Genomic DNA, 19,883 nt, shown 5'->3' with positions numbered 1-19,883 from the left:
CTATAAGTGTCTTATGCTCTGATCGAGCCAGACAGCGACAGAGAGATTGATCTTCATGGGCCCTGAGCCTGTACTGGACCCCATCATTAGCAATCAACGGTCTCACCATCGATATGATAATAGCTATCGATACTGATTTGCCAGATTTTAAAATCATCTTATCTGGATCTTGGGCATGTCACTACAGGTCAAAGAGGGACTGAGGTGATTGCCTTGGCTGTGAACCTGACTGTCTAGCAGGCGTCTCACAGACCTCCCTGTTTTGCTGTAGCTGGTTAATTTATATTCCGTCAGGCCACATGTGTTCTGTACAGTATTGAGTAACAGTTTAAGCCAGGACCAAGTCAGCGGTTAGACATTTTTAGAGAGTGAAGGTGCTTTGGGTCATTATATCGTGCGGTTCTGCTCTCCACAGGTGTGTGTCTAATTGCTTCTGAGGCAGCGCCAAGCCTAATCTTTTTACTAGACCTCTATGCCTTCCTAAGTAGATAATAAGTCAATTTTCTCATTTCTAGGTTATTTCAGTTTAATGTGAATTAAACAACGTGGTCCCAGCACACTTTCACTGAACAATGTTCTGGCAGGCAGAAGCACTTCATTATCCAAGCCAGGTTACAGTCATGGCTGTTTAGGACACAGTGGAGGACCTCTGGGCTGCGGGCCCAATCTAATCCCCGTCATCCACAAATACAAGAGAGCCCACATCCAGTGGAGTCCATATTAATCATTCTGAACAGATAATTGTTTGGTATTTCATCACCCAACCCAGGTTATTTGTGTGCAGTGGGTTAGATTAGATCAAGCTTGACAGAGAAAATGCCTCATCTGGCCTTAGCTATCTCACTGCTGGAAAATGAATGGAAAGTTAGATAGGGCAAGTAAATATGGGAGGTAAATATATAACTGAATTCGTGATTGTATCAAAATTGGAGTTAGACAGAAAAAGGGAGCAGGAGGGAAGGAAAATGACAGAAGTAGTCTGTAGGGAGGACAAATTAGGTGGGTGTTGCACCTCATCGGTACTGGGCTCACTCATTATAAAGCTGAGGAGGGAAACTGAAGTGAGACGCGAAGGCAAAAAGGCGGCAGAGTGTTAGACTGTGTAAGGCCATTTGCCGTGTTGTCGGAAAGACGTACATTTAACATTACTGTACCACAGAGATGCTTCCGAGATACAGTGCACCCTTATTCACTCTGTTGAGCATCTCACGCAAATTGGAGCTGATGTCTTCCAGCTGTTCCACAAATAGGAGGCAGCGAAGGATGACTGGATGGAAGCACAGAGGGAGAAAAGAGAGACGAGGAGCCGTGGGGGGTCCGTGTGTCGATTAGTTACTCTCACAAGTGAGAGAGCAGATTACAAAGATATATTAACACAAGTGTGCAAAGAAAGAACATGCACACACCATGTAACAATGCAGGGAACACACAGAAACACACTCACCGCTGGGACCACTCCTCTCTCGCTGAACTCTCAGTATACTAATGGGGTGTAATGAAGTGAGAGGTGGGCAAGGTGAGTGAGAGGGTTACTAAAAGGAAAGATGCTGATGGTATTGAACCATTTCCACTGTGCGAAGCATTTTGCCATAATGTATTGTGCACCATTTGATACTATTTGTGTGTGCACATGTTTCACATTCTCTAGATTTGGGGTAGTTTTTTGTGTTTGTTTGTTTTTTTGTGGTACTGCAAATTGAGAATGGTAATTGTTGTATTGTTATGTCTGCGTTCATGTTAATTTCTTTTGATTTGTGCTCCACAGGTGGTTTCTGCTTCTTATGGATGGCTACAATAATAAATGAAAGATCAAATAATCTTAGTATATGAAATTTATAGGGGTGTGTAACTTTAGTGTCTCAAAGGTTGATAAAAATGTTAGCATCTGCCTGTGGTTCACTTTTGTATTTTGCCATTAATGAGACATTTTCAGGCCCTGGCACAGCAACACGAGTAATCCCAGGTACTGTTTTAAGATGGGCCTTGTGTCTCTCTCCAGGCCAGGGCAGGTCTGGCACTGTGGCACCTATGAAGGACTCATTCTGCAGTGCAAGGAGACATCTGTGGTGAGGCCTCTGCCTATCTCAGAACAGCTATGGCAGCCTTTGGTCTCTTTATACTGTGCCTCGCCATCTTATTGCTCCTAATCAAGGTCACTTATCTCTTCTCGTGCTGGAGAGACAGGAAACTAAAGGAAGATAAATAACAAAATATTGTGTTTGGCTATGATGAACACACATCAAAACAGGTGGAAATATAATCACAGAATTAAATTCTGCTCACTCACCTGTCTCTCCAGTGATTCTGACTAGCTGAATAATCAAACCAATGAAAAATATTGAGAGCCTTTCTTCTCTGTGTCTGCTGGAGGAGACTAAAACATGGGGATTCCCTTTTCTTGTTGACAAATTTCATTCTGGTGATGGTCTTATACTGGCAAGCAAATGAAAATGTGTCAGTTAGCACAGATTTGACCGTAATTATGCAGTTTAGTCAGATGATAATGAATAGAAACTAAAATTATTAAACATTAAAGCAAAGAAAACATTTGAATCTTAATTTTTTTCAAGTGCTTTGGGTACCTTGTGTATTTTTCATTCAAAATGCAACTTAAACAGTTGCTTCAACATCTTTATTGCTGGATAGTATAAGACCATGACAATGTAATACTTCAGTTGGTTCAAGCTGGAGCAGCTTCCTGTGGGTTTAATCAGTTTATTCTATATTTAATTATCTTCTTCTAGTTATACCTTTTTTTCCTTATCTTTTCTGCCCTCTCTGTGTGACTTCTTCTCCTCTGTTCTTTTCTGCATCTCCTTTCTCTCCTTCCCTCCAGTATGGAGGAGGGTGTTCGGAGCTCGGGCGGCTGTGGAGGAGTGGTCCTTTCTTGCACTGACAAGCTGAACAGACGCACTGTGTTGGTTCGACCCGTCAGCAAGCAAGAGTCTTTCAGCCACTTCTCTGGCTTTTTCTCTCCTGTAAGAATCCCGCTCTTCTTTTTTTTCCTCCATCAACAGTGGCTTAATAGAGTTCTGTATGTTCCTCAGAGGTGTTTCAGAATCGAAGGCTTCTGATGTAAATCAATTTTAAATATGCTTTTAAATTTTCCACCAGCACAGTACAAAACTGTCATTCCTTGAACAACAACAGATAAAAAAATTAGTCTAAGTAAATAAGTAAAATAACTACAAAAAGTCACATGCAGCACTTTGTCTCTGAGGAATAGATCAGGTAGATACTCTGAGCATCACTATTTGGGCCTCTTTGTATTTATTTAGGTTTAATAGGAAGTCTCCTAAAAGGGTGCAGAACTTAGAAAATTATCAGTTAATGAATCCTTTTGTCAGCAGCTATTTAATCCACTGTTACTGGATGTTGTAGCACTTTACCTTGATGCCTATAATTAATCTGCTTGTCTTTTAATCATTAAACATTTAGAATGAAACCTCTTTTTTCGTAGGTACTCTGTATTTAATTGTTTTCACCCCATAATTGTTTTTCAAATTATTAATAAAATTGAAGCTTAGGATTCCCGCCCCCCAAATAAAATTAGCTTCAAAATGCTTTGCATCTTGTAATGGGCTCTAATCTGCAGATTCAGCTTGAATTACTGCACAAAATGGGATACATTTCCTCCAGATCTCTTTCTGACTAGTAGCTAGTAGCTTTAGCTTTGCAGGCTTTTTGAGCTATATATGAAAAAGTGATGTCAGGGAAAGTGTAAATCTAGTTCTCTAAACTAAATAGATCATTGATTCCAACATGATTCTCGTGAATTTTTTTTGGTAAAAAATATTTCAAATTAAAATGTGATCGGAGAAAAATAGCTCAAAAAGTTATTAATTTATTTTTTATTCTGGTTTAACCTTTACCTGCAAATTTATTCTAAACAATAAACAATGAATTGTGTTTGTGTATGACTCCTGTGTGATATAGCTCATGTGTGATTTGTCCTGTCTTACCGCTGGCCAGACGGCAGCTAAAGTCCTGGAGGGCTCTCACCAGCAGCACGGCTTTCTGTCAATCACCTACACGCAAGCTGTCACCAAAAATGTCCGTCATAAACTCACCACTCGGCCTGAGCGGCCAACCCGCAGCAGTGCTACCATTGCCAATCAGCAGGTGACCACTGATCCTCTGGCAGACAGCTCGCCGCTGTACCTGAGAGAAATCCTGCTGACAGCCCAGCCTTTTGATGTGGTTCTGTCCTGTCCCTTACTGGCCACTGTAGCAGGAGTGTTCCAGGTAGCAAAAAATGTCTGTCAGTTCTAATAACTGTGAAGTTTGGTAACGCTGGGCCCACGTGGGAAATAATCAGCATAAAAAATGTCTTTTCATTTAAGGTGTAGCCTTTTGTAATATAGTTATATAAAGTATTGGGCACAGGAAGTGAAATCCTGATGATTTTTAATCAGTTGTAACATTAATGGATGAAATATACTGGAAAAAAAAGCCAGTTCAAATAATTTGATGCAGTTTAAGAGGACAGCTAACCTTCATCTTCTGAATACATCACCTGCACTTTTGGCTTCATAAATTTTCAGGCGAAGGTACCAAGACGCTACAGAGAGCGTGGGAAATCAGCAGGTCAGCCAATGAGAAGCCACACGTTGACCTCACGATGCCTTCCTCTCATCTACATCAATACAAGTGTGATCAGGGTCTTCTGCCCTGGGACACAAGACAAACAGCTTGCGTCAGGTTAGGGAATTACTTTGTTTATTAAAGACATTATAGAGCCTTCACAACGGAATGCAAAGATATATGAGACAAAATAGTACAGTATATATAATGAGGTCTGATTAAGAGATTAATTTTATTACTGCAAAAATAATAACACTAATGAATTCTGCCAGTATCAATTATTATATGCTTTGACTTCATTTTTTGATTCGCTTATACCACTTTTATAAATTAGCGATATATTTTTCCGCATCCAACCATTTCTTCTCCTTTGTAAGTGGTGTGTTAACTTTGTGTTCTGTGTATTTGTATGTGTCCTGGTAGATTCCCACATGAAGAAGGAAGACACCTTGGTGTTGAAGCTAGGCTCCCTCAGTATGGCTCCTCAGGCTGATAACCCGCTGACCCGCACTGTGCTGCGAAAAGACATCTACCAGTAAGCCAATCTCTTGCCACCAAATCTCCTTTATGATTTATGATTCATTTGTCTTTATTGAAATATTTATTTATTTCATTTTTTATTATTTTGCTAGCTAAGTGCTACAGAATCACTCTAGAACAGCAGCTATGAGGACTTGCGTGTTTCTGCAGTTTCTTGTCATTTGAATTTCCTCTCCCCGTCTTTTTTTAGGCAAATATTTCCCACTTCCTTCCCGTCATTAAATGTAATCATTTAGATTACATTAACATATAATGCTTTTAAAGCACACATACGACTTCAGCATTAAACCTCCTGGAACTACGTGCTTGGTAGCCATGTATATGTATATGGATGCTCACCTGTCTCTCAGGATGCTGACTACCTTGGAGGGGGGGATTGAGGATGTGGTGGGTAACAGCACCTCTAAGCGGTAAAGCTGTCCCTGGAATTAATTGAATGACATCTTGGCGGTCTGCCGTGCCTCCAGCTGAAACACAAGACTGTTGACACAAGTCCCTCGTGCCATGTGGATCAAAGCTGCAACACAGGGAAAATCTGGACTTGGTAGGGAAATAGCTCCGCACAAAGCACATTTCCCTGCTATAGGCAGCTAAAAGAATCTGGATTGTGTCATAGCTGCCTGAAAACCACAGCCCCGCAGCACGTATGTGTGTGAAAGAGAGAGGGAGAGCAGTTGTGCGAATGGGCAGATATGGAGCTGGCAAACACATGTAATGAGGGAGATAAAAGTGGTGCCTAATGCTTTGTGCAGCTGCGAGTGAGATGTGAGTTGATTTGAAATGAGGAAAAAGTTAGGCGGATAACAAAAGGAGAAGAGAGGCCATTTTAGGCTTCATTGCCACTTTCGCTTGGTGTACGTGTCACAAGTAGGGTGATTGCAAAGAGCACAGAGTCAGACAGGGTCTAGGCCTAAAGATACCCAAAGCACAAATGTACAAAATACTGCACTCTGTCCTACACTGTGCACATTTCACCCAAAGTTTCCAAACTGTCTCCCTCACAGTCTCACTTTTGTATTTGAACTAATGGAGCAAGAACGATATCAATCAGTTACCAGCATCATGAGATTCACACAGTGTGCTGTGCTGAAATGTTTGCTGTTTGTTTTGGTACAAGTTAGTACAGCTAATGGGATGTAACTGCTCAGTTTCCGTGGCAACTTTGCATAGATTTATTTTGTTGACATGTTGGCTATGTTGTTATCTTGTCAGATGATAAATGATTTCTTTGTGGGCATGGAAAATAATCTGGAGTTTTTCTCTGTTTTTCACCCGAAAAACCAGTTAGACCAGCCATGCAATTTCAGCCCATACTAGCCAGTAATGTTTTACCTCTAGTAGTTAGAGGACTGGTGGCTCTGTGGCTGCGGTGCCCACATTTGCTCATAGACACCAGATTCCATCGCACGATGCTCCACCCTAACCCAGGCAGACATGGACACACACACGGACATGGACGTACTGTGTATGCTGTCAAGGGGGGCACATACAGTCACAGAGGCGATCACCTTCTGCATGACTTCCCACCCAGATGTGCAGGGTACACACATATATAGGCATACTATGTGACAAACACTAGCAGCAGGCATGGTATGTTTGTATGCTGCAAACACACCCACATCCAGTTGTCTTCTAACTTCTGCAGACAGAAGCCAAGAGCCACCACTTCCCTCTCTTCAGCAAAACCCAGGAATTACATTGAGCCACTCTCTGTGTTCATTCTTCCATTCCTAACCAGGCATTATCTTCACCACCTTCACTGTTCACATCTGCCCTCCAATTTAGAATGATCACACTTATGAGTCACATGATTGATAACCCTGAGATCAGAGACTTGTTGACATAATATTGCGATTTATCTGTGCCGAATCCTGCTGCGTGTGCTCCCCCAGGTTGCATAGAGAAAGTCATAGGGAGAGTCTGTAATCATGCAAACCAAAGTGTGTTTACAATCTCTAACAAACTGTGGCTATAGGAAGAAATATGTCTGTGAGTCCCAGTAGCCATTTGCTGCAATTCTGTTTAAAGTCTACCACTAATCACATCTGTTGTCACAATTGAATGACTGATCTAAGTAGCTATGCTGTTATTGTCTACTGTACTCGAAATGATTGCCTCACAATGTCTAAAACCAAGATTTACTGTAATGCCACCCTAGCAGACGAGACGTGAGAAGAGAGAAGAGTGTGAGCTAAAATAGTGAAACTGTGTAAACATCTTAATGGAGCTTATCTTGATGTTTTACTTAAGCTCCAACGCACTTCAATGCCTTTCAGCTTCTCCGCGTTCACAGCACGGTGTGCATTTAGCATTTACGCAGAGATGGAAAAACAAACGCGTTTGACTGGAATGTTGTTAAGCTAAGTTGATAGCCACCACCAGGCTGATTTGGCAGCAATTAACACCATTTAATTTGATCGTGTGATGTTTTTTCCCCCCCGAAGAAGTCGGCCCCCAGCAGTTTGTAGACCAAGTTCGAGTTATGACGGGGCTGCAGGCTTCCTCTCTTTCGCCCTCTTCATCTTCAGCTACAAGGCCGCTGTCAATTTACACAGCTGTAATCATTTTCCTGTCTTGAAAAGGCCGTCTTTTTCCAAGTACGAGCACCAGCCCAGGGAATGTCCAGCACACTTTCAACCCTCACTTTGTTGTGGTTTGTGCCTCTGTAAAATTTCATATCTTTCACTCCCTGCTCCCATTTTTCTCTCTTTCGATCTTTCACTCCCCTTTTTCCACTGAGATGTGTTTTTAGAACTCAGGGAACATTGAATTGAAAGGTTCTTCTATGCTGGGGAACCACTTTGAAATACCAAGATAATTAGTCTTTTAACATGATATTAAATTAAAAAACAAATGAAGTGTTTTCATATTTTAAATTATATACATTTTTGATAAAGCCAAGTGCATACTTTGTAGTAGTACTGTATATTAAACATGCATGGCACTCATTATCCTTTGTTGTAGATCAGTGGTTCTTAACCTGGGTTCACCGAACCCTCGGGGTTCGGTCTCAGGGGTTCGGCAGAGCCTCCGCCGTGACATGCACGGCTCATTTTGTGCACCAGTAAAAAACATATCTATGTCTTGAATTTGAAAAAAATCATATTTTATTTTTCACTAAAGAGGGGTTCAGTGAATGTGCATATGAAACTGGTGGGGTTCGGTACCTCCAACAAGGTTAAGAACCACTGTTGTAGATGAAAACAGAAATGAAAAACATACATGATTGTCAGATTATTTGGCAAATCTGAAAGGGCAACCAGACATCCCTGACTGAAAGAGGGCTAATCTTTAAAGTCTCACTATGGCTACACATGGCTTTCATTTGTGTTTTTATGACTCATTTCTTACTTTGAGAATATAGAAAGAGACAAAGAAGCTCTCCTCATTTATCAGTGACAGGAAGACTTACCCTTAATATTTGCTCCTTGTTGTTGTTAAATGAAACCTTTAAAATTTTGCACCGAAGCGATTTAAATATTATTTGCCTTCTCCATGTGCCTGTTTGCATTTGTGTGTCTGCACATGTTTGGACATGTGTATGCGTGTGTTTGAGACTTAAAATATCCTGCGTATTTCCCACCACCCCCACATGTAGAGGACACAGCTCTAGATTCCATCACATATTCATTTACCTCATGCTCTCTCCAAAGGAGAATTATGAAGCATCCAGCTGCCACATTTTTTTTTGTTTGTTTGTTTTGATCTGTGCAGACGCTCATGTTTCTACGGTAACGGCAGGGAAAGCTGTGCGTGAGCGGTGATACAGAGTCTAGTCAGCATGTTGTGGCTGTATCAATGGACATGATGTACTCCTGTCTCTTTTTCTTCCACACGGAGTTTCCAGAACATGACATTTCTTCATGCTACCGCCTTCTGCTGAATGTCTCTCTTTTCCCTTGTGTTTCTATCTGTATTTGTTATTTCCTTCCTGTCTTCCGTTTTCTCTCGGTTGCTTCAGTGTTGGTTAAAATGGTCCCACTCCCAGTTCCTTGTGGTCAGTAACCCAGCTCCTTATTGCTGTTGAATGGCTGCCTGGTTAAAGCCACATATATGTCCTAATAAGTGGTTGTGATGGGGATCTCCCCTCCACAGATAAACACAGCCCAGTGAAGCCAGGACGTTGCCTGTTACTAATAAAATTCCCTGGCAGAACATTATATGCACCCATCTCCCACAGTAGCATCCTTTCCATGGATGGGAGTGTGTGAATGAAGTGATAAAGGAATACAAGTTGCCAAAGGGAAAAAAAGTTTTACAATTCCAAGATGTTTTGTGTATGTCCTATAATAAAGAGCATTTTCACTCACCACTCTGGATATTTGTTCACTCAGTTGTAGAAGCAGAGGTAGCAATTCTGTTTCTCCTTGGAGTAAAAACGTAGCAGAGTATACGGCCGCTTATAGGCCTTCAGTACAGCAGCTCTGTTCAAAGGTGCAAACCTGTCACAGCGTCAGCAGCCACCTCAGTAAATTCAGTGAGGTTCACATGCTGCTGGTGCTGCGCTAGCAGAAAGATTATTTTTATATATTCTAATCTCATCCTCACGTTGGGGTAAAACATTGACCGATCTTCTCAGGTGTCTCCATGACAGCTGCAGCTCACCAACTTTCTTTTCTTTTCATAAAAAAGTAATTCTTTTTCTATGCTCTCAGCTGGTCTCCTTCTTTCTTGTCTTCCTCCTCATCTGTCTTTTGCTCATAAAACCCAGCATTCCCAGTAAATGATTCATTAGATGCTTCAGCGCACACTTGCCTCATCACTCACTTTAGTCGGCTGCCAAGTGCCCCATTTCCCCGTTTGTTTACACCAGCGAAAAGTGCTCCAGCTTTGCCTCGCTGCCGCAGCGGAGAGGAGCTTCTCAGGCCACACACAGTGACACCCAGGACCTACTCTTATATACACTGAGTTCATTTAAAAACTCCCTGGCTGCTGAGCAGGTTTAATGATGAACTCGGTTCAGAAGCTACGATGGCAGTAATCGTAATATCTCGCCAGAATAAGAGGACTCTTTATCATGATTCTTTTAGACACCTCCATTGACCTACCTAAACAATCAGGTGCTTTCATAGAGGCGACCTTTTATGCACCAAAATTCTGTTGCTGTTTAAGGAAGCTTAGGTGTAATTAGTCCCTGCTGTTAAAGTTTATCTCTACACAGAGCACGATTTTAGGAAGTAAAAACGGTGTCTGTGGGGATTGCCCAGCCAGACGTGACCATTTGAATCAAAGTTCTCTTTGATCTATTTTCATCTTTAGTTTTAAGATGTAAAAATATACTGGATCATCTTTTCCTAGTATACACTCTTCACTCCTAATTTTTTTGAAAAAATTTCAGTATGTCATTAACACAAAACTGCGGGCAAAAGCCAGACCAACTCACTAAATCTCTTTAATTGCACTGCTCTCTTTTTTTTTGGCTAAGTAGCTGTTTTGATGTTTTAGTTAGTTCATGTGTGTATATTGATGTCATTGCTGCTTCTTTTATGACTGGCTTAAATACATGTTTTTATACCAATTCCTTTTGATACTCCATGATTATCTGCATTCTGTTATAGTGCATTATGGTGTACTTCAGTAATCAATAATGGTCAGTCTAGGCTGTTATTGACGTAAAAGGGAAATGCCACTGATCCGTGTGAGCATGCTGAACCGCAGCCAACCAACAGAAGATTCTCACAGCAGATCCACCCTGCAGGCAAACGTAGGTGAAGTGGCTGATGGCGTGAAACAACAGCACTGGTGTTCTGTTTGGGCTTTAAAGGCAGAGGAATGAGACAGTGTAATTGAAATTGTTAGACATAAAACTTTCTTGGTTAACGCTAAATCATGTAGCTCCATTTTATTCTTTGATCTCTTTTCTGCTCTCTTACTTCAGATATACATCTATTCTCTCTCTTTCTCTCCTCTCAAGAAAAAGAAGATAAAATAAGCAGGGATTGGAGGGTCAGCCAGAATAAACATTGTTTTTGTCATTCCAGCAAATGAAACACCTGGTGCTGGTAAATGCAGAGGACATATTTCACATTGCCTTGACGTTTAGAATTAATGCAGCATCAAATTGTTTTAAAAATGGGGACAGACACTACCTAGAGTAAATCATACGCCCCCCTTTTATTAAAGTTTGCCTTAGAATTTATGCTTTGAATCTGACAGGATAGCCTGCACAGAGTCGACAAATGAGACTGGGAGTAGGATGAAGGTCTCACGTCGAAACAGTTCTCAGACAACAGGTTGTAATGTGAACAGGAAGTTTAGATTCAGCCACTGAAGCTTTTTCTCGATTATTTCCCCCCATTTTCTTTTTTTTCTTTTAGATAATTTGATATTTCTCAGTATTTGCTGTTGCAACTGGGGTCATGGAAGAATTTCTCTAACTCCCAGACGCTATCACAAACACATCAGATACACAGTTGATTTGATGAAAAGGAAGAAAATTCTGTTTGCCTGTAAAACTGTAAATGAGATGGGAAGATTTGGTTTGTTTGCAGAGCTGATGTTTTGAAAGTAGAGCAGAGGACACTAGATTTGACGCACTGGATTTGATTCTTGATCTGTGATCCAGAGTAGCTGACCACTGTGTTCAAGCGTCAAACTATGATGATGATAGTTGACTTAAGGGTGTACTCCACAGTGTCACAGCTGACAACCAGAAATCCTTTTTTCTGTCCCACAGTAGACTATTGAACAGATTATTGCAAAGGAAAGTAATGTAAATGCTTATTAAAATACAGCATTTTTAACCTATATCCCTCTTTCTGTCCCCCCATATCTATTGTCTATGTCATTGATAAGTTTTTGACGACAGCATTGCACTTTGTTTAGCTGGCAGCGTCTTGCCTATGAGCAGGGAGCTGTATACAGCATCTTGTGTGCTGTGTTGTGGTGTCTGCTGACTTCTGTGTACAGCCTGTGGTTCATTCCATAAATATCTGTGGCCTCTGTGATGTTATTCTCAGGCCCTCCACTCTGTGAGAAGATTGTACCACAACACTTGTATTCCTCGGCCTGCAGTTAGAGGTTTAGGGAGATTAGGAGGGAGAAAACCCCAGCCTGGGCTCAGCTATACATTTTTATGGCCATTTATGCATATGACTCCAATGTAGTGTGCAAAAAAGGGGAGAAGATAGAGAGAAGGGAGTATTAGGACTCACCACAAGGGAATCAAACAAGTAAACCACAGCTTATTTTCCTCCTCTTTTTTTGGCACAGTGAGATAGTGATGCTGGCCCGTTTGTCTTAGGAACAAACGGGCCAACACTTTGGTCTTAATAAAGTTTGAACAGCTATCCAGTCAATTCGTTATAGAATTGTTCCAATGGGATACATTGTTATTATTTTGGGTAAAGTCGCCAAAACTGTCCCCTTAGTCTATAATCCATGTATTCGTTTCCTGAACTGCTTATGCATCTTATTCAGATTAAGCTAATTTTAAACATGTTACTTTTTAAATGAAAGGGTTCAGCATTTACCAGAAACAAAATCTCAACTCTGTGAACAAGATATCTGAGGATAGGTAAGATGCGTTTCTGCAGGGTTTGAGTTAAACAAAAAGAATATAATATAATCTCCTTATAAAGAATAAACGCTAAAAGTATGCAGTGTATGTCACTATACTTCCCCAAACACCCAAAATGAACTCATTAAACCCTTCCATTTTATTTTTCAATATAAAGCTGAAACAGCCGTACAGATACAGCGCAGATCATTTTTTCCTCTCATCTGTCTGCATCTTTGTGTTGGAAGCACCATGGATTTCAGCATGCTTTGTTCAGTGGCACTGAAGGTGACAGACCTTAATGCAGAGCTTCCCGGAAACTGTTCATGTGTTTTGGCATATTGCTGTCAGTCAGCTCGGGATGCATGCTGACAGAGGCAAGAGGGATCATGCCTCAGCTGTCCTTCACTCATAAAGGGCCTGATCCAGGGGTTGACCGCATGACCACAGGGATCCAACCTCAATGATTGTGCTGGGGGGTGTGTGTGTGTGTGTGTGTGTGTGTGTGTGTGTGTGTGTGTGTGTGTGTGTGTGTGTGAATGGCTCATCCTGAAGCAGGATATCAGGGTTCTAAGAATACACCCTGCCTCGGAAGCTCTGTGCTCAACTGCAGCCTGCGATATACACATTCTAGCTCTGGTGTGTGTGTGTGTGTGTGTGCCTGAAAATGTGCATTTGCAGTCAAACCCCAGCCTTGTGCATAATTGTGTTTTAGTTCCTTTTCTGCCTGCTCATGACATGTTGATGTTCTAGCATCCTGCGTGGTTGGTTTGAAGCTGTCATTTTAATGACAATGAGACTCAGACTGGCCAGTCACACAGCAGGAGCAGGGGCCAGGTGGACTATCAGGGGAATTCAGAAATACAGTATTGACAGTCAGTGTGTCTCCACTTTGTCTAGTTTCTTTTTCCTCCATAAAATTAACACAGAAATAGCTGAACTTGAGCCATGTGTCGAGATACACAAAGAGGTTTTACAAAGTGCGTTTGGAGGTAGAGTTATAGCCCCTTTTTTCTTATAGTAATGAAGCTACATGTAGCTAAAATGTAGTGTTGTTACAATTATCAGTAGTTTACTTCCATAATAGAATAGTTTCTGAAATCCACTTTTATAATTGTGGTGCTCATTAGGTTTACAACATAATGTGGCCACCAGGTTGTAAACATTTACACACATTTGTTTTTTTCTATTGATTCACCCATGTATATGTGCACGCGTGTATGTGTGTGGTCAGTAGTCTCCCGCCAAAGTTATCAATGGGCTACATAGTCGAACATCACACCAGAGCAGAACCAACTGAAGTACAACAGAGGGGAAAAAAGAAGTCGACCTCAAGAAAGAAGGAATGTGCAGATGCTTTCAAATGTCCATGTGTGAAGCCACAAGCTCTGCTGTGGCTCTGGGAAGCCAGTAAGAAACCAGTGGCATAATTGCCTAATGCTTGTGTAACAAGAGGCACATTACAACCCCAGGAGGCCCAGCTAGTCTTGAAAGAACAAGAAGCTGGCACTAAAGTGGGCTTAGATTTGTCTTCCTCCTCCCAGTCTTTACCAGTTTTTAATAGTCCTTACTGCTTCGAATAGTTTATTTTAATGTATATAATGTAAACTAATGTGTTTAATTACTCCCTCTACAACTCTATTTTCACTTTGATTTTAGAAGGAGAACATATCTTTTTAAATAAACAAATTCAGTGTTTTATGTGGTCCTGAGTTATGTTCATGTGAGCATGTGTGCATGTGTATATAAATCTATATCTCTCTCTATATAAAGCTATAGTCCCAGCATAGGAACCCAGGTCTTTAGCTTAACGATCTGTTTCACTTAGAGAGGCCATTGAGTTATTATGAATGTGTACATACATCAGTTGTGTTCTACAGAAATCAGACATCAGACACAGTAGATTAGATTCCCGAGGCTGCCGTGGACACTTTGCTGTGTGTATTTGGTTGAACTCACCTCAGCGTTGAATGTCAGTCATGTTACTTTATCTGCAGGTTTGAGGGAAATGTGAAGCCATCATATAGACAACTTTGGTGTGTGGTCCCCTGTCTTCCCTCTATAACTTATCACACACCCGTGTAGACACACACACACACACACACACACACACACACACACACACAGACACACACACATGCACAACAGCCCTCCAATCAGCAACCCCACCCATGTCAATTTATCATCGCACTGCTCTTGTTACGCACATGTTACCGGGGCAAAAATTATTAACTGAACCAAATATGCTTTGCTCCATATTTTTATGCTGAAATGAAATGTCCAACTGTTGGCAAAGCCTCCCCTTCATTCCTCTGTAATGAAGATGAGCCAGTGTTTAGAGCAATCTTGTCCTCCCTTGATTTTTATTCCATCTCCTCTTCTTAAATCTAAGCAGGGATTTTAAGAGTGTTTTTTTTTTTTTCAGGTCTCGCATTATCTGCAGTCAGTAATGGGCTGGTATTGTATAGTTTTTAAAAGCCGCAAAATAGTTTTTAAGCAGAAGATGTTTTTTTTATCAGCTGGAGATATTCAGCTATACATATGTATACATATACACACACACATATTTGAAACACAAAAACATCCAATGCACAGATTTGCCAAGTCATCTCAAAGGGCATTTTTCGAAGCTTTTTCTACTTCTCCTTAGTCTCTCCTTTTTCCTCTGCACTGTTCTTGCTGCAGCATTCCCTATATCCTCCCCCTTCTCCATTATTTCTTCCCATGTGCTTCTCCCTCCTCTAATCTCCCACTTCTCTGCAGGATGTTGTTGAACATTTTCTACATTTGCCCTCGTCTGTTCCTCACTTTCCACTTTACTTCTTGTTGCGCCCTCTCGTCTGTCTCTCTCTGGTCAGCTCACAGGATGCTTTAGAGCATTTCCTGCCACCAGGGCGACAGGAAAGAGGCACAGTGAACCTCTGTTTGATGTGCCATCTCCTTTAATTCTTTACACCTGGACTTCTTTTCTGCACAGATTTTCTGCTCAACAGAAGCACTACTTGTTCCACTCCTTCCTTCCTTCCTTCCTTCCTTCCTTAACCATCCCTCACTCCATTTTTTCATTCTCTCCCCGCAGCCTCTGACTGCACAGCATGCTATTTGTCCAATATGTTTTTCAGATATCCATGGAGTCACAGGGGGCTGTTGTGTTAGCATCAGATCTTTTTCATCTCTTTATTCCCCGTTTTTTTGTTGTTGTGTTTTTTTAAAAAGCAGCCCTGTCCAGTTACTAGCTTGACTCAGACACTGCTGAAGATCTACTTTGCATGTTTTTGATTTTAATCTCCCCCTCTCTGCTACTTTTTTTATTATTACTACGTGTTTCTTTTCCCGTTGTTTTTTTCCCCCTATTCAACGTTCTCTGTGCCTGCAGCTGTTTAGGATGTCGGCATGGCGGTCAGAAGCTTTGGCATTGTGTTGTTTGAATGCCATATTTTCACAGCACTGCCTGTTTAGAGTTGTGGTTTGTCAGGAGCCTGGCCTGCAGGGGCCACTTCCTTCTCACTGTTCTGGAGTCACTGTACCAAAACACTGACTGGCAAGAGAGGAGAGGGGAGAGTGACGGAGGCTATTAAAAGACAAAAAAAGTGACTTTGTTGGGAACTGTGTAAAGAAAACATGTGGACAAGAACTGAAAGACTGAACAGAGATGAGATGTTGCAGGTTTTTGATTTTCTATTCATTCTATACTTGTATGAGTTAAATATTTCTACTCAGTCTGTGTATCACACAACAGTTTCATCTTTCTTTCCCACCCTTTCGGTTCTTTTCCCCATTTTGTGTATCTCACGTTGCGTGTGTTCTTTGTCCTGGAACAAGGTCTTTGCCACCAAACAGACAGAAACGGCTCGTCTCGTGCTGATTCTTAGAGAACACTGTCACTGCACATGTACAGTATGGTGGGTCCAGGTGCGAATGATTGAACACAGCCTTTATTATAGTTCTGTGAAACGCTATTTCAGCACTCTGCTAGTTGATGCAGGGGATCCCAGCAATACTTAACCTAGTAACACCTTGACTTTCCCTACACTCACAACTCAGAATGACTCAAAAAGTACAGGAGTACTCTCCGCTCGTGTGATTTCCTCAGTTAGTGAGGGGAAAGGGGAAATCTCCCATATAGAAATGTCACTTTGTGTAAATACTCTTGGAGGTCTGGATGAATTTGAGATCCGCTTCAGAATTATAAACATTGGCTCCACAGTCATTCGCAGAGGAGGAAGAATTAGCTGATGTAGGAAGCATGTGTGCCCCAGATTATTGTAATTATTTTATGCTGTTTTTCCTCGCTGACATAAAAGTATTTGGATACTATCTCACGAGAAAGCAGTTGCAGTGTTGCAGTCCTGGGCAGCACCAGAGGCTTTTAAGCTGCTCTTGTATTCTCAAAGTCCGAGCCGTCTCTCCTTTAAGCTTGAGATTTAGACATACGTTTTTAATTCCTTTATGTGTGGCGCTTCCAGCAGCAAGTTGTTGTATTTTGTTTCATTCTGCCTTTTGTTTGCTGGAAAGAAATTTGAATTAGAACAAAATGTTGTTTAAGGTCGAGGCAAACGTCAGTGAGAAGGACCTACTGTTTTAGTTATCCAATTACATGTTTGTTCAGCCTGTCTGCTTAACCTGTAGCATACGTTAACCTAATCAAATATGGCCATCATTTCCCTGACTTTGTTTAGGAAAGTTTTTGCTCTTTGTCCGAAGAAGGATAGGGCCTTGATATGTAATCTGGCTGCTTTAAACATTTGTCAGAATTCAATAATTGCTGTAAACACAGTGTAATCAACTTCAAAGGCTCTGCCAGAGAGACTCGTTTTCACAGATAAAAATGAGCATCTTCAAAAATACACACAACACAACTATTTCTGTACTAATGTGAACCAGCTTGGCAATACTGAACCGCTTAATCAATATCAAGTGGAAAAAAACGGTAGTGGTTCATGCTGTTGGATCCATAAAATGAGCCTAATTTTACAGCTCCATAAAACACTCTTTTTGCCGGAGCACGACTTATTTATGTGCAGGAGTAAACTTCGATTTTAGATGCTTATCATGTGCCTATGTGTCCGAACGCTGTGCTGTGTAACATTCGTACAGTTTTGTGAGAGACTTCTCGGTTTTCTGCTTCTAGTCTGTCTTGATGTTGTGTGCAGTGGCTGTGGTCTTGAAGTATTTCTACTCAGTATGCATCACTGCTTCACTTATTTTACTTACAACTGCACTGGCTTGGGTCCTGAGTCATTCTAAATCCTTTATATATCAAAGGGGTTTCAGACACTTCAGGCTTTGTCAGTCAGACCTATGAACACACAGGGTTGCCAGAGACCTGTAGCAAGCTTTGGATCTGGAATCTTCCTCCTCCCAAGTTTTCCAATAATTGGTGTAAAAGTAACACCGAGGTATGGGCCTGTTCTTCTTTAACTTGATGAAGATGATTGCACGTAAGGGTAAGCCAGATTCTTAACCACCCCTGCCATGTTCTCTACTGCAGCCAGTTATGAATAATCGATTCTGTGAATGTGTTCAGCGATTAATTAGAGATAAGGCCTCTCAAATTAAAATGGTGGTGGGATTGCGTCACTTTGAAAATTGCTTGGTGGGGACACAAATCTGCTTTCAATCTGAGGTCTGAGGAAGTAAGCAAGGCATTCCCTTCACACCTTGGCATCAGGGACCCACTGCTGAAACTCAGCCTGACATGTTTTATAAAAGCAGTATTATGTCCATTTTCAGAGCAGAGAGGAAGCATATCAAATCTGTTACTGCTAAGAGAGGAAGTGATTTCACAAGCACTGGCCCATTCAGATTTGTGGGAGAAATGGTAGGGTTGTCCCATTGTGACACGTAGACTCTCAAACACACACAAATGCAATTATTAACAGCGTCAGCTTCGAGCTTGTATTGCTGGAAAGAATCTGAGATGGACTAATATGCACACAGACCAACCTGTCTGCAGGTTCAGTTGTTGAGGATCCAAGGAGCCTTTTTAACTAGATCCTTTGCAGATGTACCTGCTGTATGAAGAAATCCAATGAGAAGTCATTGCCCTTAAAAAGTCACTGAATTACTGTCCCTGTTACCCAGGAATGCTCCGTGCTTGGAGCTAGCAGCAGAAGCGACAGAGGAGCAGAGTTAAAGCTAAACAGACCAGGCAAGCTATGTGTCCGTTTGCGTGTGTGTGTGTGTGCGTGCGTGCAGCCATGACTAAGGCGAAGCAGAACAGGAGCAGTGGGGTTGAGGACGACATCTGTGCATTTCAATAAATGGCCCTTGCAGTGCTATTAGCCAGGACAAACTGCAGAGTACTTTAGACTGAAAGTTTGGAGGTGCATCAAAGTTCTGACTGATGTGTAGCCAAGGATATGCAATAAGTACGTCTTTAAAAATACTTTTGATATAATGTGTTAATAAACGAGTCAGTATCCACCATATGACTGTAGAAAACTCTTTGAGCTGTATAATAAATCTTAGAATATAACAAAAGATTAGCAGTTTCATTTGTGCAGTCACTGAATGTGTGTGTGAATTCCATGAAATGCACATCTGCTGAAGCCAAATGAAATATCTGTTCAGTCTTAAGGCATGGCTTGTTTTTTTTGTTTTGTTTTTTTCTGCAACATGGAGATCTGATGCAAGAATCTGATTATGAATTACGAGCGTGATGAGCCTATAAATTACACCGGCCAGACTGTCATGTTTAACATGCCATCGTGGAGAGCACATGTTATCCAGTGACTTTTACGTCTAACGCAGACTGTTTATAACATTATAAATTCTCTGACATGTAAACTGCATGGGAGATAAATGACTTCTGTAATTATGATATGTTGAAATCAAAGTGCAAACACTGACTTTTAGTATACACCATGTCATTGTAAACTGAGGCCCGTCTTCAGTAGTGCTTTCTCTTAACGTCTTACCATCGCGTACCGCTGTCATGAGGGTGGTATGAGCTCGAACTAAGGCCAGCTTGTATTGTATATAGAAGTAATAGTTTCCTCCTAAGATCTTGTGTAAATATGATATAATTGGTCGAGTATGAGTGTCTTTAAAGTGCAATCAACGTAATGAATAACATGCTTCTGTTGGGAGTAGCAGGGGAGATGAGTAATGCTGCTGGGCTAAAATAAAAAAGAATAGATTGAGTTTTTGTCATGGAAGTTTGTCAGTACATCAAAGCCAATACACAATTCAGGAAAGCAGCAATTTCTGTTTATTGTGTACTGTGCCAGTGAGAAAAAAAATCAATCAACTAAAGATT

At 41.2% G+C, this 19,883-nt stretch overlaps 1 protein-coding gene across 3 annotated transcripts in view; it reads left to right on the top strand.

Moving 5' to 3' along the window:
* Nucleotides 1–19,883, top strand: part of LOC116315277 (vacuolar protein sorting-associated protein 13B) — a 298,439-nt gene that overhangs the window by 163,991 nt on the left and 114,565 nt on the right. For 2 of the 3 annotated variants that reach the window (XM_039619055.1, XM_039619054.1), the window contains 4 exons: nucleotides 2,837–2,978; nucleotides 3,973–4,245; nucleotides 4,545–4,701; nucleotides 5,008–5,119. In XM_039619055.1, the coding sequence (XP_039474989.1) occupies nucleotides 2,837–2,978; nucleotides 3,973–4,245; nucleotides 4,545–4,701; nucleotides 5,008–5,119 (684 nt within the window). Of the gene's footprint in view, nucleotides 1–1,999; nucleotides 2,067–2,836; nucleotides 2,979–3,972; nucleotides 4,246–4,544; nucleotides 4,702–5,007; nucleotides 5,120–19,883 lie in introns of all 3 variants that reach the window. The other variant, XM_031733531.2, reaches the window with a different exon arrangement.

The sequence above is a fragment of the Oreochromis aureus genome, linkage group 11, assembly GCF_013358895.1.
Source record: "Oreochromis aureus strain Israel breed Guangdong linkage group 11, ZZ_aureus, whole genome shotgun sequence".
Taxonomy (NCBI): Eukaryota; Metazoa; Chordata; class Actinopteri; order Cichliformes; family Cichlidae; genus Oreochromis; species Oreochromis aureus.
The sequence above is the reverse complement of the archived record's forward strand: the minus strand, read 5'-3'. Positions and strand labels throughout refer to the sequence as shown.